Below are 23,887 nucleotides of genomic sequence, written 5' to 3'. Positions count from 1 at the left end.
GCCATACCAAATCTATAATCTAGGTTTAAATTAAGTTTCACAAAAGAGAAAACTATCAAAATGGTCTACAGTGACCCTCAATTATCTTTAATTACTTATCTAACTTGTCATAAATTACAGTGGCTGATGTGGCTTCTCAATAATTATATAACAGAAAAATCATCGCGTTTCAGATTTTAACTTACATAGCAAATGTGAATACCATGAACTTCAATTGACGATCGACACCAGTATTACGTAAAAAGGGGACGTAACAGATGAGACTTCTGCAGTTCTAAGTGAAGCTTTATGCGCTCAAAAATGCGGCATCGCGAGCGTTCATTACCTTGTCGATGTTCGTCAGGGGGTGGCGGCCGGCGCAGCTCCATGCATCTCGCCGTCTCCATACTACAATTTATCGAAATTGGTTAAAAATACCATCTGGCTTTGTTTTCATCTGACCAATCAGGGTCTCAACGTTAACCTTAAGCTCCGCCTACAAAAATTCTGTCTATCCAATGAGAAACGTTATACGTTTCGTGGTTGGGCAATGTTTTTAAAGTTTGCAACGTAACAGAGACGTGAAAAAACCTCACGCTAAAACTTGCGGCTGGTGTGGTCCTTTTAGTGTTATCGTAAGATCTATACTGTTCTTCTGGAGGGCTCTAGCTTTTGACATGGGCTGGGGGGGGGGGGGGGGTGGTCCTGGTGGTTAGCTGGAGACGTTGGTGTCCATCCCTTATCGTAGGGCCTTCTAGCTTAACACAGTTCTGATCTCGGCTTCTGTACTCGTTTCTCCCCTTGGATCTGCGTCTGTCTAACAGTGGGTAGGTATGGCATGCATTGAGGCATTCTTGTGTTAGTCTGTGGTATTCCATTTGCTCACTCGTTACTCGTATTACTTTGGTTAATTTAATGTCACGATTTATTCGGAGCTATGTGATACACTACTGGATTTGCTTATCATGTCAGGGTTCTCATGGAAGGTGTTGGATTTGCCTGACACCTTACAAAGCCTTACATGCCGACCTCGTCTGTTGACTGACGGAGACCACCGACAATTGAAGAGGGTCTTAATGTATAATAAGCAGACATACATCCAGACCATCACACAGGAAATCGGGACCCACTGCATGTACTTGACAGTTAAGCAGGAAGTGAGGAAACGTGGATTTCATGGTCGAGCGGCTGCTCATAAGCCACAAATGACGTCGTAAATGCCAAGCGACGGCTCGCTTGGTGTAAGGTGCGAAACATTGGACGATTGAACAGTGGAAGAACGTTGTGTGGAGTGAAAAATTACAGTACACAATGTCGCGATCCGATGACAGGGTGTGGGTATGGCGAATGCCCAGTGAACGTCATCTACCAGAGTGTATAGTGCCATAGTGCCAACAGTACAATTCGGAGTCGGTAGTGTTGTCGTGTTTTTCATGGAGAGGGCTTGCACCCTTTATGTTGCGTGTCACTATCACTGCACAGGCCTACATTGATGTTTTAAACATCGTCTTGCTTCCTACTATTGAAGAGCAATACGGGGATGGCGACTGCATCTTTCAACACGATCGAACACGTGTTCTACATCTACATCTACATCCGTACTCCGCAAGCCACCTGACGGTGTGTGGCGGAGGGTACCCTGAGTACCTCTATCGGTTCTCCCTTCTATTCCAGTCTCGTATTGTACGTGGAAAGAAGGATTGTCGGTATGCTTCTGTGTGGGCTCTAATCTCTCTGATTTTATCCTCATGGTCTCTTCGCGAGATATACGTAGGAGGGAGCAATATACTGCTTGACTCTTCGGTGAAGGTATGTTCTAGAAACTTCAACAAAAGCCCGTACCGAGCTACTGAGCGTCTCTCCTGCAGAGTCTTCCACTGGAGTTTATCTATCATCTCCGTAACGCTTTCGCAATTACTAAATGATCCTGTAACGAAGCGCGCTGCTCTCCGTTGGATCTTCTCTATCTCTTCTATCAACCCTACCTGGTGCGGATCCCACACTGCTGAGCAGTATTCAAGCATTGGGCGAACAAGCGTACTGTAACCTACTTCCTTTGTTGTCGGATTGCATTTCCTTAGGATTCTTCCAATGAATCTCAGTCTGGCATCTGCTTTACCGACGATCAACTTTATATGATCATTCCATTTTAAATCACTCCTAATGCGTACTCCCAGATAATTTATGGAATTAACTGCTTCCAGTTGCTGACCTGCTATTTTGTAGCTAAATGATAAGGGACCTATCTTTCTATGTATTCGCATCACATTACACTTCGCTACATTGAGATTCAATTGCCATTCCGTGCACCATGCGTCAATTCGCTGCAGATCCTCCTGCATTTCAGTACAATTTTCCATTGTTGCAACCTCTCGATACACCACAGCATCATCCGCAAAAAGCCTCAGTGAACTTCCGATGTCATCCACCAGGTCATTTATGTATATTGTGAATAGCAACGGTCCTATGACACTCCCCTGCGGCACACCTGAAATCACTCTTACTTCGGAAGACTTCTCTCCATTGAGAATGACGTGCTGCGTTCTGTTCATAATGCACGGCCTGTGGCGGAGTGGTTACACGACATAACATCCCTGTAATGGACTGGCCTGCACAGAGTCCTGACCTGAATCCTATACAACACCTTTGGGATGTTTTGGAACGCCGACTTCGTGTCAGGCCTCACCGACCGACATCGATACCTCTCCTCAGTGTAGCACTCCGTGAAGAATGGGCTGCCATTCCCCAAGAAACCTACCAACACCTGATTGAACGTATGCTTGCGAGAGTGGAAGCTGTCATCAAAGCTGTGGGTGGGCCAACACCATATTGAATTACAGTGTTACCGATGGAGGGTGCCACGAACTTGTCAGTCATTTTCAGCCAGGTATCCGGATACTTTTGATCACATACTGTACAACTGATGACCCATTCAGAGATGTGACATGAGTAATCAGAGAGCTTTACAGTTAAGATCCCCCATCCGGAAAAAAGAAGTTGTGAAACGTTGGTAAGCTGTCATAAGAAAGAATGGAGATTATTCTGAAGGCCTGTGAGGTACTTTGTAAACAAATTTTTTCTTCAATTCTGTCTTACACTGTGCAGCACTTTGAAAGCTATTTCGAGAATAGAAGGATTAGCATATGACAGGGAGATCACTAGAGCCGCGCGTGGTAGCCACGCCGTCCGTGGTGCCTTGCCACGGTTCGCGCAGCTATCCCCGTCGGAAGTTCGAGTCCTCCCTCGAGCATGGGTGTGTGATTTGTCCATAGCGTAAGTTAGATTAAGTAGTGTGTAAGCCTAGGGACCGATGACTTGCGCAGTTTTTTTCCCATAGGAACTTACAGAAAATTTCCGGAGATAACCAGACTCCAAAATCTAGACTGTCGACTACCAGGAGAAAGCAGGCCTACAAGAGATGTAGCACGTTCACTGACAGTACAGCAGTGCAGGCCCACTCACCGTAGCAGGCCTCCGTGTAGAGGATGAAGAGGCCGCTGTGTTTCCGGTGCAGCTCGTCCAGCACGGCGGGGTCGGTCTCGCTGTCGCCGTACCAGTGCACCGCCACGCCGCTCGCCAGCCGCTCTGCAGCCTTGCTCTCCAGGATCTGCGGGCCAAGCGCGCGTTTCTGACACACTCCCGTAACACACCTTCCATCTTGACGCAATAATGATGTTGAAGCTGCAGTGAACTAAACGTCAGAAAGACGCAAGCGACACAGTTGCTCATTCTCTGTCTCGCTCACTGCTGCAGTGGAAAAGCCCGCTGTGTTGCAACATCGCTCTGTATGGTATAGACTGGCGAACGGGCAATGGAGCTGATGTTGAAGTCCAGAAGCCGAGGTGGCTTCTGAGGAGCACAGGATCCGGCGGAAAATGAAAATAAATTAAAAACAATAAGATATTCTACACTACTGTTCATTAAAATTGTTACGCCACGAAGATGACGTGCTACAGACGCAAAATTTAACTAACAGGAAGAATATGCTGTGATATGCAAATGATTAGCTATTCAGAGCATTCACACAAGGTTGGCGCCGGTGGCGACTCCTACAACGTGCTGGCATGAGGAAAGTTTCCAACTGATTTCTCATACACAAACAGTAGTTGACCGGCGTTGCCTGGTGAAACGTTGTTGTGATGCCTCGTGTAAGGGGGAGAAATGCTTACCATCGCGTTTCCGTCTTTGATAAAGGTCGGATTGTAGCCTATCGCGATTGCGGTTAATCATGTCGCGACATTGCTGCTCGCGTTGGTCGAGATCCAGTGACTGTTAGCAGAATATGGAATCTGTGGGTTGGCTCAAATGGCTCTGAGCACTATGGGACTCAACTTCTGAGGTCATTAGTCCCCTAGAACTTAGAACTAGTTAAACCTAACTAACCTAAGGACATCACACACATCCATGCCCGAGGCAGGATTCGAACCTGCGACCGTAACGGTCTCGCGGTTCCAGACTGCAGCGCCTAGAACCGCAAGGCCACTCCGGCCGGCAAGGAATCTGTGGGTTCAGGGGGGTAATACGGAACGCCGTGCTGGATCCCAACGGCCTCGTATCACTAGCAGTCGAGATGACAGGCATCTTATCCGCATGGCTGTAACGGATTGTGCAGTCACGTCTCGATCCCTGAGTCAACAGATGGGTACGTTTGCAAGACAACAACCATCTGCACGAACAGTTCGACGACGTTTGCAGCAGCATGGACAAACAGCACGGAGACCACGGCTTGGGTTACCCTTGACGCCGCATGACAGACAGGAGCGCCTGCGATGGTGTACTCAACGACGAACCTGGATGCACGAATGGCAAAACGTCATTTTTTCGGATGAATCCAGGTTCTGTTTACAGCACCATGATGGTCGCATCCGTGTTTGGTGACATCGCGGTGACCACTCATTGGAAACGTGTATTCGTCATCGTGATACTAGCGTATCACCCGGCGTGATGGTATGGGGTGCCACTGGTTACACGTCTCGGTTACCTCTTGTTCGCATTGACGGCACTTTGAACAGTGGACGTTACGTTTCAGATGTGTTACACCCGTGACTCTATCCTTCATTCGATACCTGCGAAACCCTACATTTCAGCAGGATAATGCACGATGGTCCTTGCCGTTGGTGGGGATGTATGCGTGCCTCAGGGATATAGATGACCGTACCGTAGGTACAACCACAACGGACGGGTATCTGTTGAGAGGCCAGACAAACGTGTGGTTCCTGAAGAGGGGCAGCAGCCTTTTCAGTAGTTGCAGGGGCAACAGTCTGGATGATTGACTGATCTGGCCTTGTAACAATAACCAAAACGGCCTCGCTGTGCTGGTACTACGAACGGCTGAAAGCAAGGGGAAACTACTGCCGTAATTTTTCCTGAGGGCATGCAGCTTTACTGTATGATTAAACGGTGATGGCGTCCTCTTGGGTAAAATATTCCGGAGGTAAAATAGTCCCCCATTCGGATCTCCGGGCGGGGACTACTCAAGAGGATGTCGTTATCAGGAGAAAGAAAGCTGGCGTTCTACGGATCGGAGCGTGGAATGTCAGATCCCTTAACAAAGGAGGTAGGTTAGAAAATTTAAAAAGGGAAATGGATAGGTTAAAGTTTGATATAGTGGCAATTAGTGAAGTTCGGTGGCAGGAGGAACAAGACTTCTGGCCGGGACTACAGGGTTATAAACAAAAATCAAATAGGGGTAATGCAGGAGAAGGTTCAATAATGGATAGGAAAATAGAATTGCGGGTAAGCTACTACAAACAGCATAGTGAACGCATTATTGTGGCCAAGATAAACACGAAGCCCATGCCTACTACAGTAGTACTAGTTTATATGCCAACTAGCTCTGCAGATGATGAAGAAATTGAAGAAATGTATGATGAAATGAAAGAAATTGTTCTGATAGTGAAGGGAGACGAAAATTTAATAGTCATGGGTGACTGGAATTCGAGTGTAGGAAAAGGGAGAGAAGGAAACGTAGTAGGTGAATATGGATTGGGGCTAATAAATGAAAGAGGAAGCCGCCTGGTAGAATTTTGCATAGAGCACAACTTAATCATAGCTAACACTTGGTTTAGAACCATGAAATAAAGTTGTATACATGGAAGAACCCTGGAGATACTAAAAGGTATCAGATAGATTGTATAATGGTGAGACAGAGATTTAGGAACCAGGTTTTAAATTGTAAGACACTTCCAGGGGCAGATGTGGACTCTGACCAAAATCTATTGGTTATGACCTGTAGATTAAAACTGAGGAAACTGCAAAATGGTGGGAATTTAAGGAGATGGGACCTGGATAAACTGAAAGAACCAGTGGTTGTACAGAGATTCAGGGAGAGAATAAGGGAACAATTGACAGGAATGGGGGAAAGAAACACAGTAGAAGAAGAATGGGTAGCTTTGAGGGATGAAGTACTGAAGGCAGCAGAGGATCAAGTAGGTAAAAAGACGAGGGCTAGTAGAAATCCTTGGGTAACAGAAGAAATATTGAATTTAATTGATGAAAGGAAAAAATATAAAAATGCAGTAAATTAAGCAGGCAAAACGGAATACAAACGTCTCAAAAATGAGATCGACAGGAAGTGCAAAATGGCTAAGCAGGGATGGCTAGAGGACAAATGTAAGGATGTAGAGGCTTATCTCACTAGGGGTAAGATAGATACTGCCTACAGGAAAATTAAAGAGACCTTTGGAGATAAGAGAACAACTTGTATGAACATCAAGAGCTCAGATGGAAACCCAGTTCTAAGCAAAGAAGGGAGAGCTGAAAGGTGGATGGAGTATATAGAGGGTCTATACAAGGGCGATGTACTTGAGGACAATATTATGGAAATGGAAGAGGATGTAGATGAAGATGAAATGGGAGATACGATACTGCGTGAAGAGTTTGACAGAGCACTGAAAGACCTGAGTCGAAACAAGGCCCCGTGAGTAGACAACATTCCATTAGAACTACTGACGGCCTTGGGAGACCCAGTCCTGGCAAAACTCTACCATCTGGTGAACAAGATGTATGAGACAGGCGAAATACCCTGAGACTTCTAGAAGAATATAATAATTCCAATCCCAAAGAAAGCAGGTGTTGACAGATGTGAAAATTACCGACAATCAGTTTAATAAGTCACAGCTGCATAATACTAACACGAATTCTTTACAGACGAATGGAAAAACTAGTAGAAGCCGACCTTTGTGAAGATCAGTTTGGATTCCGTAGAAATACTGGAACACGTGAGACAATACTGACCTTACGACTCATCTTAGAAGAAAGATTAAGGAAAGGCAAACCTACGTTTCTAGCATTTGTGGACTTAGAGAAAGCTTTTGACAATGTTGGCTGGAATACTCTCTTTCAAATTCTGAAAGTGGCAGGGGTAAAATACAGGGAGCGAAAGGCTATTTACAATTAGTACAGAAATCAGATGGCAGTTATTAGAGTCGAGGGGCATGAAAGAGAAGCAGTGGTTGGGAAAGCAATGAGACAGGGTTGTAGCCTCTCCCCGATGTTATTCAATCTGTATATTGAGCAAGCAGTAAAGGAAACAAAAGAAAAATTCGGAGTAAGTATTAACATTGATGAAGAAGAAATAAAAACTTTGAGGTTCACCGATGACATTGTAATTCTGTCTGGGACAGCAAAGGACTTGGAAGAGCAGTTGAATGGAATGGACAGTGTCTTGAAAGGAGGATATAAGATGAACATCAACAAAACAAAACGAGTATAATGGAATGTAGTCGAATTAAGTCGGGTGATGCTCAGGGAATTAGATTAGGAAATGAGACACTTAAAGTGGTAAAGACAATGGCAAGGAGTAAAAGAGTAAAGGAATTTTGCTATTTGCGGAGCAAAATAAATGATGATGGTCGAAGTAGAGAAAATATAAAATGTAGACTGGCAAGGGCAAGGAAAGCGTTTCTGAAGAAGAGAAATTTGTTAACATCAAGTATAGATTTAAGTGTCAGGAAGTCATTTCTGAAAGTATTTGTATGGAGTGTAGCCATGTATGGAAGTGAAACGTGGACGATAAATAGTTTAGACAAGAAGAGAATAGAAGCTTTCGAAATGTGGTGCTACAGAAGAATGCTGAAGATTAGATGGGTAGATCACATAACTAATGAGGAAGTATTGAATAGGATTGCGGAGAAGAGACGTTTATGGCACAACTTGACTAGAAGAAGGGATCGGTTGGTAGGACAATTGTTGAGGCATCAAGGGATCACCAATTTAGTATTGGAGGGTAGCGTGGAGGGTAAAAATTGTAAAGGGAGACCAAGAGATGAATACACTAAGCAGATTCAGAAGAATGTAGGTTGCAGTAGGTACTGGGAGATGAAGAAGCTTGCACAGGATAGAGTAGCATGGAGAGCTGCATCAAACCAGTCTCAGTCCTCGCTCAAAGTCCGTCAACTGCACATACGGTTCACGTGCACGCTGTCGCGGCATGCTACCAGTGTTAAAGACTGCGATGGAGCTCCGTATGCCACGGCCAACTGGCTGACACTGACGGCGGCGGTGCACAAATGCTGCGCAGCTAGCGCCATTCGACGGCCAACACCGCGGTTCCTGGTGTGTCCGCTGTGCCGTGCGTGTGATTATTGCTTGTACAGCCCTCTCGCAGTGTCCGGAGCAAGTATGGTGGGTCTGACACACCGGTGTCAATGTGTTCTTTTTTCCATTTCCAGGAGTGTATTTGTCCAATGAATACCCGTTTATCATCTGCATGTCTTCTTGGTGTAGCAATTATAATGGCCAGTAGTGTAGTGTCTGTTACGAAATCAAATAAGATAATGCAAAGAAAACACAGCAAAACATGTAGTGTAAAATTGCCGCTAACAGTATGTATGCGGAAAAGATAATAACGAACATATAACGATGAGCCAAAACATTTTGACCTCCTGCTTAATAGTGTGTTGTTCTACTTTACAAACACAGTACAACAAAAATTCTGCTCAGCATGGGATCTACAAGTCCCCGACATCGCATAGGTCAAGCAATTCCTGCAAATTACGGGATGTTGGTTTACGGGCAAGCAGCTGGCGTCCGATATGTGTTCCAATGTCTACAGATGAAGCACGTTTGCTGGCCAAGACATCAATGTGAATTCACTATAATGCCTCTCAACCCACTAGTACGTTTCTGAATCTACAACACGGCCAGTTATCCTGCTGGAATGTGTCATCGCAGTATAGAGACGCTTCAACCATGAAGCGAAGCAAGCGGTCCGCAGTATTGTTCACGCAGTTGACTGCTGTCACGATGCCTTCGATGGCCACCACAGATCCCATGGAAGCCTAACTCAACGTACCCAAAGCATAATTCTGCCCTCACCGGCATGCATCTGTGACGCGGTGTAGCCATTCGCCTAGATGACCGCGTGTAAGGACCCGACCATTGACCTGGTGTAACAATAAATGCGATTCATTCAACAGCCAACACGTTCCTATTGATCCATGTCGAAAATACAGTGAAGCTGTGTCCACTGTAATCATAATTGACGTTGTCGTTGGCTCAACACGGGAACAAGTAGGGTTCATATGGTGTGGAGCTCCATGTTCAACAATGTTCTTTGAACAGCGTGCTACGCAACACTTGTGCCTGCACCAGCGCGGTACTCTGTCGTCAGATCATCCACAGATCGCTGCCTATCCTGTATTACACTGTGGGGGATCCTCCGACCTCTACCTTTTGTGATGAGACGTGGACGTCCAATACCTTACGGCCTATTCGTTAGTTCACCATCCTTCAGCCACTTTCCACGGGTGCACGCGACAGTAGTATGCATACAGCCAACCAGCCTCGCCGTTTATGAGGTTCCCGTTTCCAACTGCAGCGCCACAACAAAGTGTCCTTTGTCAAAACCGCTTATATTAGGGGATTTCCGCATCTTCGCTATAATGACTGCCCATTCGTCTTTTTTCCGCTTACATTTTTTCCTTGCTGCGTCACGTGCTCGCAGGGGCGATTCTAGAAGTCGGTCAAAGGGGGGCAAAGGGGGAAGGGTCAATAGGACGGGGGGTGGGGGGGGGGGGTTGAAGGAATGGTAAATCGCTTAACAAAAAGAGAGTTGGGGTCGTCCACCGACAAACTGGTAAAATTTGGTTCTGTTTAAAGTAGTTTTTGGTAACCGTTTTGGAGTTCAGGGTAAAAAATGTGTATTAATAAATAATAAGACGCCCATTTTAAGTTAATTGATATTTATTAGTTTAGATATTAAGCTATTTTCCTGCCTTTATTCTTTTGTTAAAATGTGTTTGAAATACATTGCAACCTGTTGTTGTTGTCTTCAGTCCTGAGACTGGTTTGATGCAGCTCTCCATGCTACTCTATCCTGTGTAAGCTTCTTCATCTCCCAGTACCTACTGCAACCTACATCCTTCTGAATCTGCTTAGTGTATTCATCTCTTGGTCTCCCTCTACGATTTTTACCCTCCACGCTGCCCTCAAACGCTAAATTTGTGATCCCTCGTTGCCTCAAAACATGTCCTACCAACCGATCCCTTCTTCTAGTCAAGTTGTGCCACAAACTTCTCTTCTCCCCAAACCTATCCAGTACCTCCTCATTAGTTACGTGATCTATCCACCTTATCTTCAGCATTCTTCTGTAGCACCACATTTCGAAAGCTTCTATTCTCTTCTTGTCCAAACTAGTTATCGTCCATGTTTCACTTCCATACATGGCTACACTCCAAACAAATACTTTCAGAAATGACTTCCTGATACATAAATCTATATTCGATGTTAACAACTTTCTCTTCTTCAGAAACGCTTTCCTTGCCATTGCCAGTCTACATTTTATATCTTCTCTACTTTGACCATCATCAGTTATTTTACATCCTAAATAGAAAAACTCCTTTACTACTTTAAGTGTCTCATTTCCTAATCTAATTCCCACAGCATCACCCGATTTAAAATGACTGCATTCCATTATCATCGTTTTGCTTTTGTTGATGTTCATCTTATATCCTCCTTTTAAGACACTGTCCATTCCGTTCAACTGCTCTTCCAAGTCCTTTGCTGTCTCTGACAGAATTACAATGTCATCGGTGAACCTCAAAGTTTTTACTTCTTCTCCATGAATTTTAATACCTACTCCAAATTTTTCTTTTCTTTCCTTTACTGCTTGCTCAATATACAGATTGAATAACATCGGGGAGAGGCTACAACCCTGTCTCACCCCTTTCCCAACCATTGTTTCCCTTTCATGCCCCTTGACTCTTATGACTGCCATCTGGTTTCTGTACAAATTGTAAATAGCCTTTCGCTCCCTGTATTTTACCCCTGCCACCTTCAGAATTTGAAAGAGAGTATTCCAGCCAACATTGTCAAAACCTTTCTCTAAGTCCACAAATGCTAGAAACGTAGGTTTGCCTTTCCTTAATCTTTCTTCTAAGATGAGTCGTAAGGTCAGTATTGCCTCACGTGTTCCAAACTGATCTTGACAGAGGTCGGCTTCTACTAGTTTTTCCATTCGTCTGTAAAGAATTCGTGTTAGTATTATGCAGCTGTGGCTTATTAAACTGATTGTTCGGTAATTTTCACATCTGTCAACACCTGCTTTCTTTGGGATTGGAATTATTATATTCTTCTAGAAGTCTCAGGGTATTTCGCCTGTCTCATACATCTTGTTCACCAGATGGTAGAGTTTTGCCAGGACTGGCTCTCCCAAGGCCGTCAGTAGTTCTAATGGAATGTTGTCTACTCCCGGGGCCTTGTTTCGACTCAGGTCTTTCAGTGCTCTGTCAAACTCTTCATGCAGTATCGTATCTCCCATTTCATCTACATCTACATCCTCTTCCATTTCCATAATATTGTCCTCAAGTACATCGCCCTTGTATAGACCCTCTATATACTCCATCCACCTTTCAGCTCTCCCTTCTTTGCTTAGAACTGGGTTTACATCTGAGCTCTTGATGTTCATACAAGTTGTTGTCTTATCTCCAAAGGTCTCTTTAATTTTCCTGTAGGCAGTATCTATGTTACCCCTAGTGAGATAAGCCTCTACATCCTTACATTTGTCCTCTAGCCATCCCTGCTTAGCCATTTTGCACTTCCTGTCGATCTCATTTTTGAGACGTTTGTATTCCGTTTTCCCTGCTTAATTTACTGCATTTTTATATTTTCTCCTTTCATCAATTAAATTCAATATTTCTTCTGTTACCCAAGGATTTCTACTAGCCCTCGTCTTTTTACCTACTTGATCCTCTGCTGCCTTCAGTACTTCATCCCTCAAAGCTACCCATTCTTCTTCTATGTGTTTCTTTCCCCCATTCCTGTCAATTGTTCCCTTATTCTCTCCCTGAATCTCTGTACAACCACTGGTTCTTTCAGATTATCCAGATCCCATGTCCTTAAATTCCCACCTTTTTGCAGTTTCTTCAGCTTTAACCTACAGGTCATAACCAATTGATTGTGGTCAGAGTCCACATCTGCCCCTGGAAATGTCCTTCAATATAAAACCTGATTCCTAAATCTCTGCCTTACCATTATATAATCTATCTGATACCTTTTAGTATCTCCAGGATTCTTCCACGTATACAACCTTCTTTCATGATTCTTAAACCAAGTGTTAGCTATGATTAAGTTGTGCTCTGTGCAAAATTCTACTAGGCGGCTTATTCTTTCATTTCTTAGCCCCAATCCATAATCACCTACTATGTTTCCTTCTCTCCCTTTTCCTACTGACGAATTCCAGTCACCCATGACTATTAAATTTTCGTCTCCCTTCACTACCTGAATAATTTCTTTTATCTCATTATACATTTCATCAATTTCTTCATCATCTGCAGAGCTAGTTGGCATATAAACTTGTACTACTGTAGAAGGCATGGGGTTTGTGTCTATCTTGGCCACAATAATGCGTTCACTATGCTGTTTGTAGTAGCTTACCCACATTTCTATTTTCCTATTCATTATTAAACCTACTCCTGCATTACCCCTATTTGATATTGTATTTATAACCCTGTATTCACCTGACCAAAAGTCTTGTTCTTCCTGCCACCGAACTTCACTAATTCCCACTATATCTAACTTTAACCTATCCATTTCCCTTTTTAAATTTTCTAACCTACCTGCCCGATCAAGGGATCTGACATTCCACGCTCCGATCCGTTGAACGCCAGTTTTCTTTCTCCTGATAACGACGTCCTCCTGAGTAGTCCCCGCCCGGAGATCCGAATGGGGGACTATTTTACCTCCGGAATATTTTACCCAAGAGGACGCCATCATCATTTAATCATACAATAATGCTGCATGTCCTCAGAAAAACTACGGCTTTAGTTTCCCCTTGCTTTCAGCCGTTCGCAGTACCAGCACAGCAGGCCGTTTTGGTTGATGTTGCAAGGCCAGATCAGTCAATCATCCAGACTGTTGCCCCTGCAACTACTGAAAAGGCTGCTGCCCCTCTTCAGGAACCACACGTTTGTCTGGCCTCTCAACAGATACCCGTCCGTTGTGGTTGCACCTACGGCACGGCCATCTGTATCGCTGAGGCTCGCAAGCCTCCCCACCAACGGCTAGGTCCATGGTTCATGGGGGAGGGGGGGGGCACCTATATTGCTACATATTATAAAAAATGTGATTCATCCTGTTGGAGAAATACATTCACTGACTTCTGAAGTCATTTTATCCAGTGTAATTTGATATTCCATTGGGGGGGGGGGGGGGGGGGGAGGCTATAGCCTTCATAGCCCCCGGCCTTGCCATCGCCCCTACGTGCTCGCAACACCACCAAGGGGCCATGAACTTCGCCGTGGGCAGTGGTCATTATGTTTAGACTCATCGGTGTAGGTATTGTAGATTAATTTAAACGTATTCAAAGAGACATGTGGACGTCAAGCAGACAATGGTAAGTCTGTCCCTACACCAGCACGCAAGCCATCAGCAACGGCGCACAGAGGACGAGATGCCTGGCGGAATTCAGAAGAGATGGACGTCGAGCTTACGACATCATCGAGTGGGCAGAAGAAGAATTTTAAATGCGTTTAAACCAGATTAAGCGTGTCAGGACAGCAATAAGAAGTATACTGTAGTGGAATACAAACCACCAGTAGTGAATTTATATGAGAATGTGCGAAAGAAAATTCACAGAAGCTCATAATTTAACATTTTAAAGATCAGTACACTTAGAAGCCCTTAATTGAGGCTTTATGACTGAAACATGAGGTTGATGTTGTATGTTAAACAGAAAACGAAAGAGTGGCGCAAGGGGATTATGGCCCAGGGTCGAACAATTAAACCCAAACCATCAGGCTTTCAGTGTTTCAATTCAGACCGACATTTCTCCTTATCAAACCATTAAACGATTAAGTTCGGCGACTTTTGCTCTGCTTGTCATTCGAGTTTTTTTGGCTATAATGCTGTCAACCAGTTCACTTTGAGTAGTTTCTTTCATTAATGCTACATGGATTATTTTCTCTAGCCAATTTTATATGTGAACACAAAGCGCTCGGTAAAGAAAACTGAGTAACAGATGTACTATGTAGTATATAGGCTACACTGAAATCCACATATCAACCTCCTGTAGGCAATATTGTAATCAACCAAACATACGACAAGAAGGATCACATGATTTTATTTCCTTGTGCCAATTGCTACTAATAAGTGGTCAAAATTTTAAAATGGCTGTAGTTACGTGAATGTGACACTAAGAATTAAAAATGATCTCCTTTCTTGATGATGGCCGCTATGGCACAGAAAGAAGCAAGTAAGGTAATCAAATAAATTTACCACCAGCTCTTTGATGAATTACAGGTGTGAACACACCCTAAAACCAATGTAAGAAAGGAAGTCTGTAATAACTATTTTTTGGCAACTTCATTTACTCTTCAAAGGAACCTGTGAATAGATAATGTGTGTGTATGTATGTGTTCTCCTGTTTCGGTGTGATAGATACGAAGGAATTGACAGAGTGTGCTTAAACTCATATTTCAAACGCAGCATAAGTATTGATGTAAATTTATTTTTGTAGTAACTGAAAGACTCGTATTCTATTATTTTTGTAAATATTTTGATCATTCCTGATCACAGAAAGATATTGTGAGAATTTTCCAAGAAATACACATCTACTGTGGCTCTCTTTCATAACAAAACAGGACTAGCAGCTCTGCTGGAAGTGATGGGATGAAGAACGGCTTAAATAAGTTCTAAAGTTTCTGCCATTATAACACTGTTCTAGTAGTGTTACGCCCCAGGGTAACATTCCTGATGGCCACCGAAAATTCGCCCAAGTACTTCATTGGCAACTACAAGCAACGGAACAACCCGTGTCTATGACCACCAGGCTGCCAGCTAGGGGGAAATAATGAACGATTTGCGGCAAACTCAGAAGCAATTTCAACATCAGGGAATTAGCGAGCGCCAAAGTGCGCAAGCGAAGCATGATGTCATCGCGGTAGCCGAGAGACGCCGTCGTACTATGGGCAAAGCAGAGTGTCGCAGGAGAGCTGACAGCCAGGAAAAACCGTAACACATGTTGTCATTGCTATCCCCGCCGCCGTATTTCGCACAAAAAGCACCAATATCCCACACTTCTTAACAAATATCTCATCTGCTGAGCGCTGACTGCTGATTCCTCAGTGCAGTCTCACCCCTTGTCTCGGTTACGCCTATTCAGTGAGCGGGGAGTCTATGGGAGTTATCCCTCGGCATGCCTAGCGGTCTTCTATAGTTTACGGAGCCACAAATCCTGCTGGAAGGACTCTGCCACTGCCTGATGCAGTGCCAACTGACGAGGCAACACTGATGGCGTGCGGAGACTGCCATCAGCCTGCAGGCCTGCTGTAGGCTTGACCTGCCTGACCAGGAAGCTACCCGTCATCTGCCTTTGAGAAGGAGACCAACTATTGCTGCTCACGCCATTCCTGTGGCAGACATTGATGCTGCCAGCTCCTGTCAACTAAATGGGGGCTGAGAGCTGACCCATGCTTGACATCAAGTACTCAAGGTGGACCTGGTGACATGTTTCGTGAGTGCAAAAGTTCGCTGCCACCGAAAGCATTTTGGAGAGCGATACGTTGAGCTGGAGTCCACCGGCGAGCAAGCGCCGGCAGCCGTCCAGCGGCGTAACCGCCGCCACCCGAAATCTCACTCCGCCGGCGGAACTGCCAGTTGAGCGCATGCCGCCCTGCTTCTGCTGACGAGGCCGCTGCTTCGCTGGCCTAAAGCCGTCGGCACACGGGCCGTGCTGTCGAACGTCAACGTTGAGCGTGCCAAGTTTAACGTGCTGCTGAACGCTCAGAAACGGTGCGACTTGTACATACGGTACGTGGGCCCCAACGTGGTATACGCGATCACAACGCACTCCATCGGAAGTTGCGGGATGTTTCTAGTTGGCAAATCACACTGTTTACGAATAGAGCGCGTGTAAAATTCCCACGTTAGCTCTATTAAAACACACATTACCCCCATCGTCCACGAAAGGGAAAGTATCACGTCGAGTCAATCAGGAGACAGGCTTATAAAAATTCCATTACAAAGAGTGCGATACAAATTTGCAATTCTCCTCCACATAAGATAAACATTATTTCTTCATTCCAACATTTAAATAAAACCTCAAGGCCAGTCTTACTTGATCACTGCTCCTACCCAGTAGCAGAGTCTGTGTAACATCTGAATTACGAAGCGTAAAAGAAAAAGAAGCAAAATTCCTTTATACAAGTAGCGCAATCTGTCCTATAGATTAGGCCAATCGACAAAGTCACCCTTCAAAAAAAGGTGAACTTATATTTACATAACATCAATTATTATATTAAACTAATAATAAAGTATCAAAACCTAATAAAAACGCAAATGTTAGGAAAATATTTGTAAGTGTCGAGTCGCAAACCGCTGCCCAAACATTTTTGTATTTATAAGTCAGTGACACTACTGTCTTCGCTAAACCAACAACGCGCTGTTTCTTGTTCAATCAAAGCATGTTACCACTTGCTGAAAACCGTAATCGTAGATATCTTACTAATTGAAATTTAATCATAACAAATTGAACCAAGAACAATGCGTTTTGGGTGGATCTTCAGTGTGTCGCTGCCTTCAAATAGCATACTCTCATAATACGTAAATTACAATTCTTTTGCCACGAACATGATGTTTCTCATTACTTTATTGGAACGAATCACACAGTTAACGACTGATTATCCAGTGATTCTCAATTTGCTGGTACCCAGAAACGGCATGTATACGTATAGGCATGAAATGAATGCCAATATGGCGCCTCACAACTCTGTACTGAAAGGAGACGGCGTGAGTGTGAAGTAGGTGGCGTTGTGCCGTCTCATTGGTCAAGGCTCGGACGCACTCTCAGAATATCTGACGTGCCAGATATTGCTCTGCGCGTTCATAAAGACTCCCGAAGGTGCTATTCCACACTATGCCGTCAGAAACTCAGCACGCTCAACGCTCAACGTTCGGCTGCACGGTCCGTGTGCCGACGGCTTAACTGTGGAGCGGCACCTTGGGCGACAATCCTAAATTACTGCTTAATAAACGTGTTGTTGCCAATATAATAATGTTTCCTTGGCGCTCTCGAGCGTAGCTAGGTCCTCGCCGCTGTATCCTCCCCGACTCTCTCCTGATGACTGTAGGGGTCTGTGACCAGGACCCTATAGCAGCGTGGTATAGTACCCATAGAGTTAGAAATTATAGAAAAGAGATCTTGGTGGATTAAAAGCTCCCGATAACTTTCAGTGTGAGGTCAGTTAGTTTGATAGGTAAGATTCCTTCCCACAAAAAGCAGACGCTATGAAACACATCATACGAAGTTTTCCTTTTAATTTCAACCACAAGCTAATCCTGATTCACCAGCATGTATTGCTTTTAGGTCTCTATGAAGTCTTTATATCCTACAGAATTATTACCATCATTCGAAGAGAGGCAGTTGTAAGTACTGTCATGCGAGACAGGGAAGAACCAGACTCACCTCCTCGGACCACTCCATGTAGTTGCGTATGTCTTCCCCGATCATGATGTCCATGTCAGCCAGAGAAGACTCACGGCGCAGTGTGGGGCTCAGGTGGTCTACGAGGAAGCGACGCAGCCACTGCGGACTCCAGCCCATGCTGTTGAGGCCGTTGGTGACGACGGAACCAGATGTGGGCTCGTTTTGCAGCGAGACAGCCCACACGTTCACTCCGCGCCGCGCATACGCCTTCAGGAACCTGCCACGGGCACGTCAGCATCACAACGGTTGTCGTCTTCCAGGCTAAATATGTCAGGCTATCCATTTATTCACTGATTTATTTCTAATCTATCAGGTCGTGCAGTCCTCGTCATAACCCTGGCTAACTCGGAACGGCACCTCCTAATTTGTCAAGAGTTTTTGTACTCCCTTCAAGGATGCTTTCTCGAGACGAGCAACACATCAGGCGCTCATCCAACGCCATTTTGATAACAACGCCCTGAAGCTGTCTCGCAAGCAGAGAGTGACATCACAGGCTTCGGGAGAGCAGCTACACCGGACGGGCAGACGGCAGTTGAATAGTACTGTTTATTGGTGCACTGTAAATCGTTTGTTAAATCATTGTGTTCTTTTCTGCTTGTAAGATATCTAGTGCCACCTACCTCCAGAAGTATCACACCTATTTGTCGAATCCATACCACAAATAATCGCTGCCATGTTGCGTTCTAAAGGTGGACCAACAGTTTATTAAGCTACTGGTTGTAATGTTTTGCCTAATCAATGTGCAATGGCTGCCGTATTGCGCTCTAAAGGTGGACCAACACGTTGTTAAGCTGGTGGTTGTAATGTTTTGCCAAATCAGTGTACTTGAATATCAGGCTTAGTAATATTGTTATTATGCAGTATTGGGTGAGAAGTGTTAGTATATGCTGGACAGGTGGTATGAGGGAAGTATTCTCAAGTTAGCTTTAGGGCTGAAAAGTGTGTATATTTTTATCTTGACTTATTATGATTTGGGATTTTTATTTTTTGTAAAGGAGCTTCATTTTGGACGTTTAAATTCCTTATGAGGTTTCCTACTTCTTAATATTTATAAAAGCATAACACTGAAACAGAATTTAGTTATTTTCTACATCTACATCTACATCAAAAGTAAGCTGACCAAGGAATTCACTGCAGATTTCAAGAGGCACAGGTGTTAATGAATTGTTTGGTTGTGCTCTTAATATAAACTGTGATTTATTGGTATTGGGCCTAACTTCATCAGGCAAAAGCGTGTATTGTAATTACAAACTGTTTGGTATATATGAGTGGTATTACCAGGTCGTGCTGAAAAGCAGTCCCTCAGAATTTTTTATGTCAAAACACTGATAGCTTTCTAAATGAAACAAATTTTTTGTTGATGTCATTACTGTAGAATGTTTGACTTTGTTGATGGAGCCACAACCTCAACTTTGTTGATACCACTTCATCATTATCAAAATGAAGTCCTCTGAGATGTTCTTTAAGTTTTGGAAACAGATTAAATTCGGCTGGGGCCAAGTAGGGACTGTAGGGAGGATGACAGTGAACTCAAGGCGTCGGATTGGTGCAAATGTCGGAGTGCTCGTGTGTGGTCTGGCAATGTGATGCGGAACGAAAGTGTGCTCCATGTGTAGACCAACTCTTCAAATTAGTGCTTTCAGTTTTCTGAGGACCACGCAGTGTATTGCAGCTACATCCCAGAACGCTGTAAGCATGAATTTGCCTGCTGATGGTATGGTCTTTAACTTTTTTGAAGTCGGTGATCCTTTGTGGCAGAGCTCCACTGGTGCTCTCTTACTTTGCGCTCAAAATGGAGAACCTAGCTTTCATTAGTCTTCACGAGCTTGTTAAGCAATCCGTCACCCTCAAGCTCAAAATGCAGAAGATATGGTTGACAGATGTCCAGTCTCCTCTGTTTCATGTCAGACGTGAGCATTCGAGGCACCCGTGGAGTACACAGTTTTCTGTACCGCAGTTCTCCAATTACAGCCAGTACAAGCTTCTGTGACGCGCCACACTTTTAGCTGTGCCTGTGCCCCCAGAGGATTTTTTCTCATGGGTTTATCAACACGATTCCAATGAGTCTCGTCTCTTGCCGTACGTGGTCGTCCGCTACGAGCTCTGTCAAAAACGCTGAGGTTAGCACCACCGTGTCCTTCATTATGTGCACGGACAGCCCAGCGTCGCCCATTATTGATGTCGACACAATCGTCACCATACGCACCTTTCATTGTTCTACGGATTTCAATAGGAGCACATTTTCTGAGATTAGAATTTCGACTGCAGCACGCCGTTTCTCACGCACCGACATAGTTGCGTTATAGACAGCCATGTTACACTCCACAGTGCAAAGCAATCTAGCAACAGAAGAGTGCAGGCTGTGCCAGTGAAGAGGGAAAGTCGAATAAGTCACAACCGATGCTGAGAACAGAATAAAAAATTCGCAAGCATTACTCTTCAGCACGCCTTCGTACATCTACTAATTTGTTTATTGTGACTAAATCACTGATTTTAAGTTTTAACATTTACATACAGTTGGTTTAATTACGCAACTAAATCTCATGTACGTACTGTCATATTCTTCCGCCAGTTAGACGTTTGTAGCTAAATTTTCGGAATTAGTTACAAGTAAAAGTTGTAAATTTTGTGTTATATTTTACTTTGTCAATTTTACGAGAAAATGGTGTGGTAGTATCGTAAAATGAAATTCATTTCAAATAAAACTTTCATACAATTTTTTTCTTCTTCTCTTCTTCTTCTCGTTCTTCTTCTTCTTCGTCAGCTCTTCCCATTCCTCTATCAGGTCGGCAATATTAAGAGGTCAGTTCTAAATATTTCAGAACAGTCGTAATTTCGCGTCCATGGTGTGCAGCTGCCGGAAGTTTCATTGTTGTATGTCTGTTAGTTATGTTATGTTATGTTAACCGGGGACCTAGAAACGACGGAGAGGCTCCGTCCCCGCCACAGCCGCTGTGGTCCGCAACCCCACGACGACTACCGCAGTCCACTTCACCCCTCCGCCGTCCCTCACCGAACCAGGGTTATTGTGCGGTTCGGCCCCCGGTGGACCCCCCCAGCGAACGTCTCACCAGACGAGTGTAACGCCTATGTTTGCGTGATAGAGTAATGGTGGTGTACGCGCATGTGGAGAACTTGTCTGCGCAGCAATCGCCGATATAGTGTAGCTGAGGCGGAACAAGGGGAACCAGCCCAATTTGCCGAGGCAGATGGAAAACCGCCTAAAAACCATCTATAGACTGGCCGGCTCACCGGATCTCGACACAAATCCGCCGGGCGGATTCGTGCCGGGGACTGGCGCTCCTTCCCCCCCGGAAAGCCGTGCGTTAGACCGCACGGCCAACCGGGCTCGCTATGTCTGTTACTTATTGTTCAGTACTATATTGAGTAGAACGTTGTGTAGCACAGTTTGGGAAATTCGAGATGGCAGAATTAGAGGAGCAACGCGCCTGCATTAAGTTTTCCGTGAAACTCAGAAAAACCTCTACAGAGACACACCAAATGATGCAGGAAGCCTACGGTGATGAGTGATTACGCCGTACTCGATGTTACCAATGGTTAACACGTTTTAAAAATGGCTGGGCGGAAGTTATAGATGACCCTTGTTCAGGACGCCGTTCGACGTCTTCGGATGACGCTCATGTCGGGAACGTCAACGAAATTATCCATGCCAATAGAAGACTGACTGCGGAGAGACGGCAGAAGATTGTAACATTTCAGTTGGATCATGTCATGAAATCCTGAAACGGCATCTTGATATGCATCGTGTTGCCGCGCATTCGGGAGGACGACGGTTCAATCCCGCGTCCGGCCATCCTGATTTAGGTTCTCCGTGATTTCCCTAAATCGCTTCAGGCAAATGCCGGGATGGATCCTTTCAAATGGCACGGCCGACTTCCTTCCCCGTCCTTCCCTAACCCGGTGAGACCGATGACCTCGCTGTCTGGTCTCCTTCCCGAAAACCAACCAACCAACTATCGTGTTGCCGCCAAATTCGTCCCACGGTTCATGAGTCAAGACCAGAAAGACCTTCCTCTCGCAACCTGTCAAGAGCTTTTGCATCGCGCAAATGAAAACGAATGTTCCTTAAGATAATTATAACTGATAATGAGACATGGTTTACGTTTATGATGTTGAGATCATGGTTCAATTTTCACAGTGGGTCGGTAAAGGTTGTCCAAAACCAAAAAAAGCTCGTCAGGTCAGGTCAAACGTCAAAGCCATGCTGGTAGTTTCCTTTGACTTTGAAGGATTAGTTCATCATGAATACGTGCCACAGGGGCAAACTGTTAATTGATGGTACTATCGGGACGTGTTGCGACAACGGCAAGAAAATGTGAGAAGGAAACGGCCTGGAATGTGGCGAGACAATTCATGGCTCTTGCATCACGATAACGCACCCTCGCATTCTTCCCTCTTGGTGCGTGACTGTTGCACAAAAAACGAAATCACTGTGCTGCCTCATCCTCCGCACTCTCCAGACCTGGCACCTGCGAATATTCTTTTTATTTCCAAAGTTGACAATCAAGTTAAAAGGACGCATATTTGGAACGACAGACGAAATAAAAGAAAATCCTCATATGGCGCTTCGCGCGATCCAGCAAGGGACGTACCAAGACTTCCAGAAGTGGAAGCGGAGTTGGGAGCGGTGTATCAATTGTGGAGGAGAGTATTTCGAAGGAAACCGTGCACAATAAATAAAAGATAAGAGTAGAAAAATTCCCAGAATTTTTTTAACAGACCGCGTATACGAGTTTTGGCAGTGTTAGTGACAGCTGGTGGCTGGGTGCCATTCCTGTCACCACCACTCAGCTCTGGGACAGAATTTGTGTAACCCATCTGCCTGCGTGTAGAGTAAATGTAATTTTCTAGAAAGAGAATGTTTTCTGTATGTTTGCGTAGCGCCTGTCTCGAGCATGAATTGGGTACCGGCCCGGTATTCACCTAGCTGGATGTGGAAAACAACATCAGCCGTCGTCATTAATGCTTGACTTGTTCTGACACAGGGCAGGCTAGCTTCCCTAAATCCCAGATGCGACGCGTTAATTCACCAGATTATCCAGGCAGGGTAAAACATTGGTACGTGTGTTGCAATATACACTACAGGCCATTAAAATTGCTACACCAAGAAGTAATGCAGATGATAAACGGGTATTCATTGGACAAATATATTATACTAGAACTCACATGTGATTACATTTGCACGCAATTTGGGTGCATAGATCTTGACATACCAGTACCCAGGACAACCACTTCTGGCCGTAATAACGGCCTTGATACGCCTGGGCATTGAGTCAAACAGAGCTTGGCTGGCGTGTATAGGTACAGCTAACCATGAAGCTTCAACACGATATCACAGTTCATCAAGAGTAGTGACGCGTATTGTGACGAGCCAGTTGCTGGGCCACCATTGACCAGACTTTTCAGTTGGTAAGAGATCTGGAGAATGTGCTTGCCAGGGCAGCAGTCGAAAATTTTCTGTATCCAGAAAGGCCAGTATAGGACCTGCAACATGCGGTAAACCATTATCCAGCTGAAATGTAGGGTTTCGCAGGCATCGAATGAAGGGCAGATCCACGAGTCGTAACACATCTGAAATGTAACGTCCACTGTTCAAAGTGCCGCCAATGTGAGCAAGAGGTGACCGAGATGTGTAACCAATGGCACTCCATACCATCACGCAGGGTGATACGCCAGTGTGGCGATGACAAATACACGCTTCCAATGTGCGTTCACCGCGATGTCGCCAAACACGGATGCGACCGACATGATGCTGTAAACAGAACCTGGATTCATCCGAAAAAATGACGTTTTGCCATTCGTGCACCCAGGTTCGTCGGTGAGTAAACCATCGCCGGCGCTCCTGTCTCTGATACAGCGTCAAGGGTAACCGCAACCATGGTCTTCGAGCTGATAGTCCATGCTGCTGCAAACTTCGTCGAACTGTTCGTGCAGATGGTTGTTGTCTTCCAAACGTCCCCCGCT

At 44.8% G+C, this 23,887-nt stretch overlaps 1 protein-coding gene across 1 annotated transcript in view; it reads right to left on the bottom strand.

The window, feature by feature from the left end:
• The window catches only part of LOC126334543 (lysosomal acid glucosylceramidase-like), a 138,615-nt gene that overhangs the window by 43,547 nt on the left and 71,181 nt on the right, over nucleotides 1–23,887 (bottom strand). Inside the window, exons 6-7 of the mRNA XM_049996908.1 lie at nucleotides 17,882–18,119; nucleotides 3,442–3,586 (exon numbers count right to left, since the gene is read on the bottom strand). Coding sequence (XP_049852865.1) covers nucleotides 3,442–3,586; nucleotides 17,882–18,119 — 383 coding nt within the window. The remainder of the gene's footprint in view (nucleotides 1–3,441; nucleotides 3,587–17,881; nucleotides 18,120–23,887) is intronic.

Source organism: Schistocerca gregaria, chromosome 2, assembly GCF_023897955.1.
Source record: "Schistocerca gregaria isolate iqSchGreg1 chromosome 2, iqSchGreg1.2, whole genome shotgun sequence".
NCBI classification, from domain to species: domain Eukaryota; kingdom Metazoa; phylum Arthropoda; class Insecta; order Orthoptera; family Acrididae; genus Schistocerca; species Schistocerca gregaria.
The sequence above is the reverse complement of the archived record's forward strand: the minus strand, read 5'-3'. Positions and strand labels throughout refer to the sequence as shown.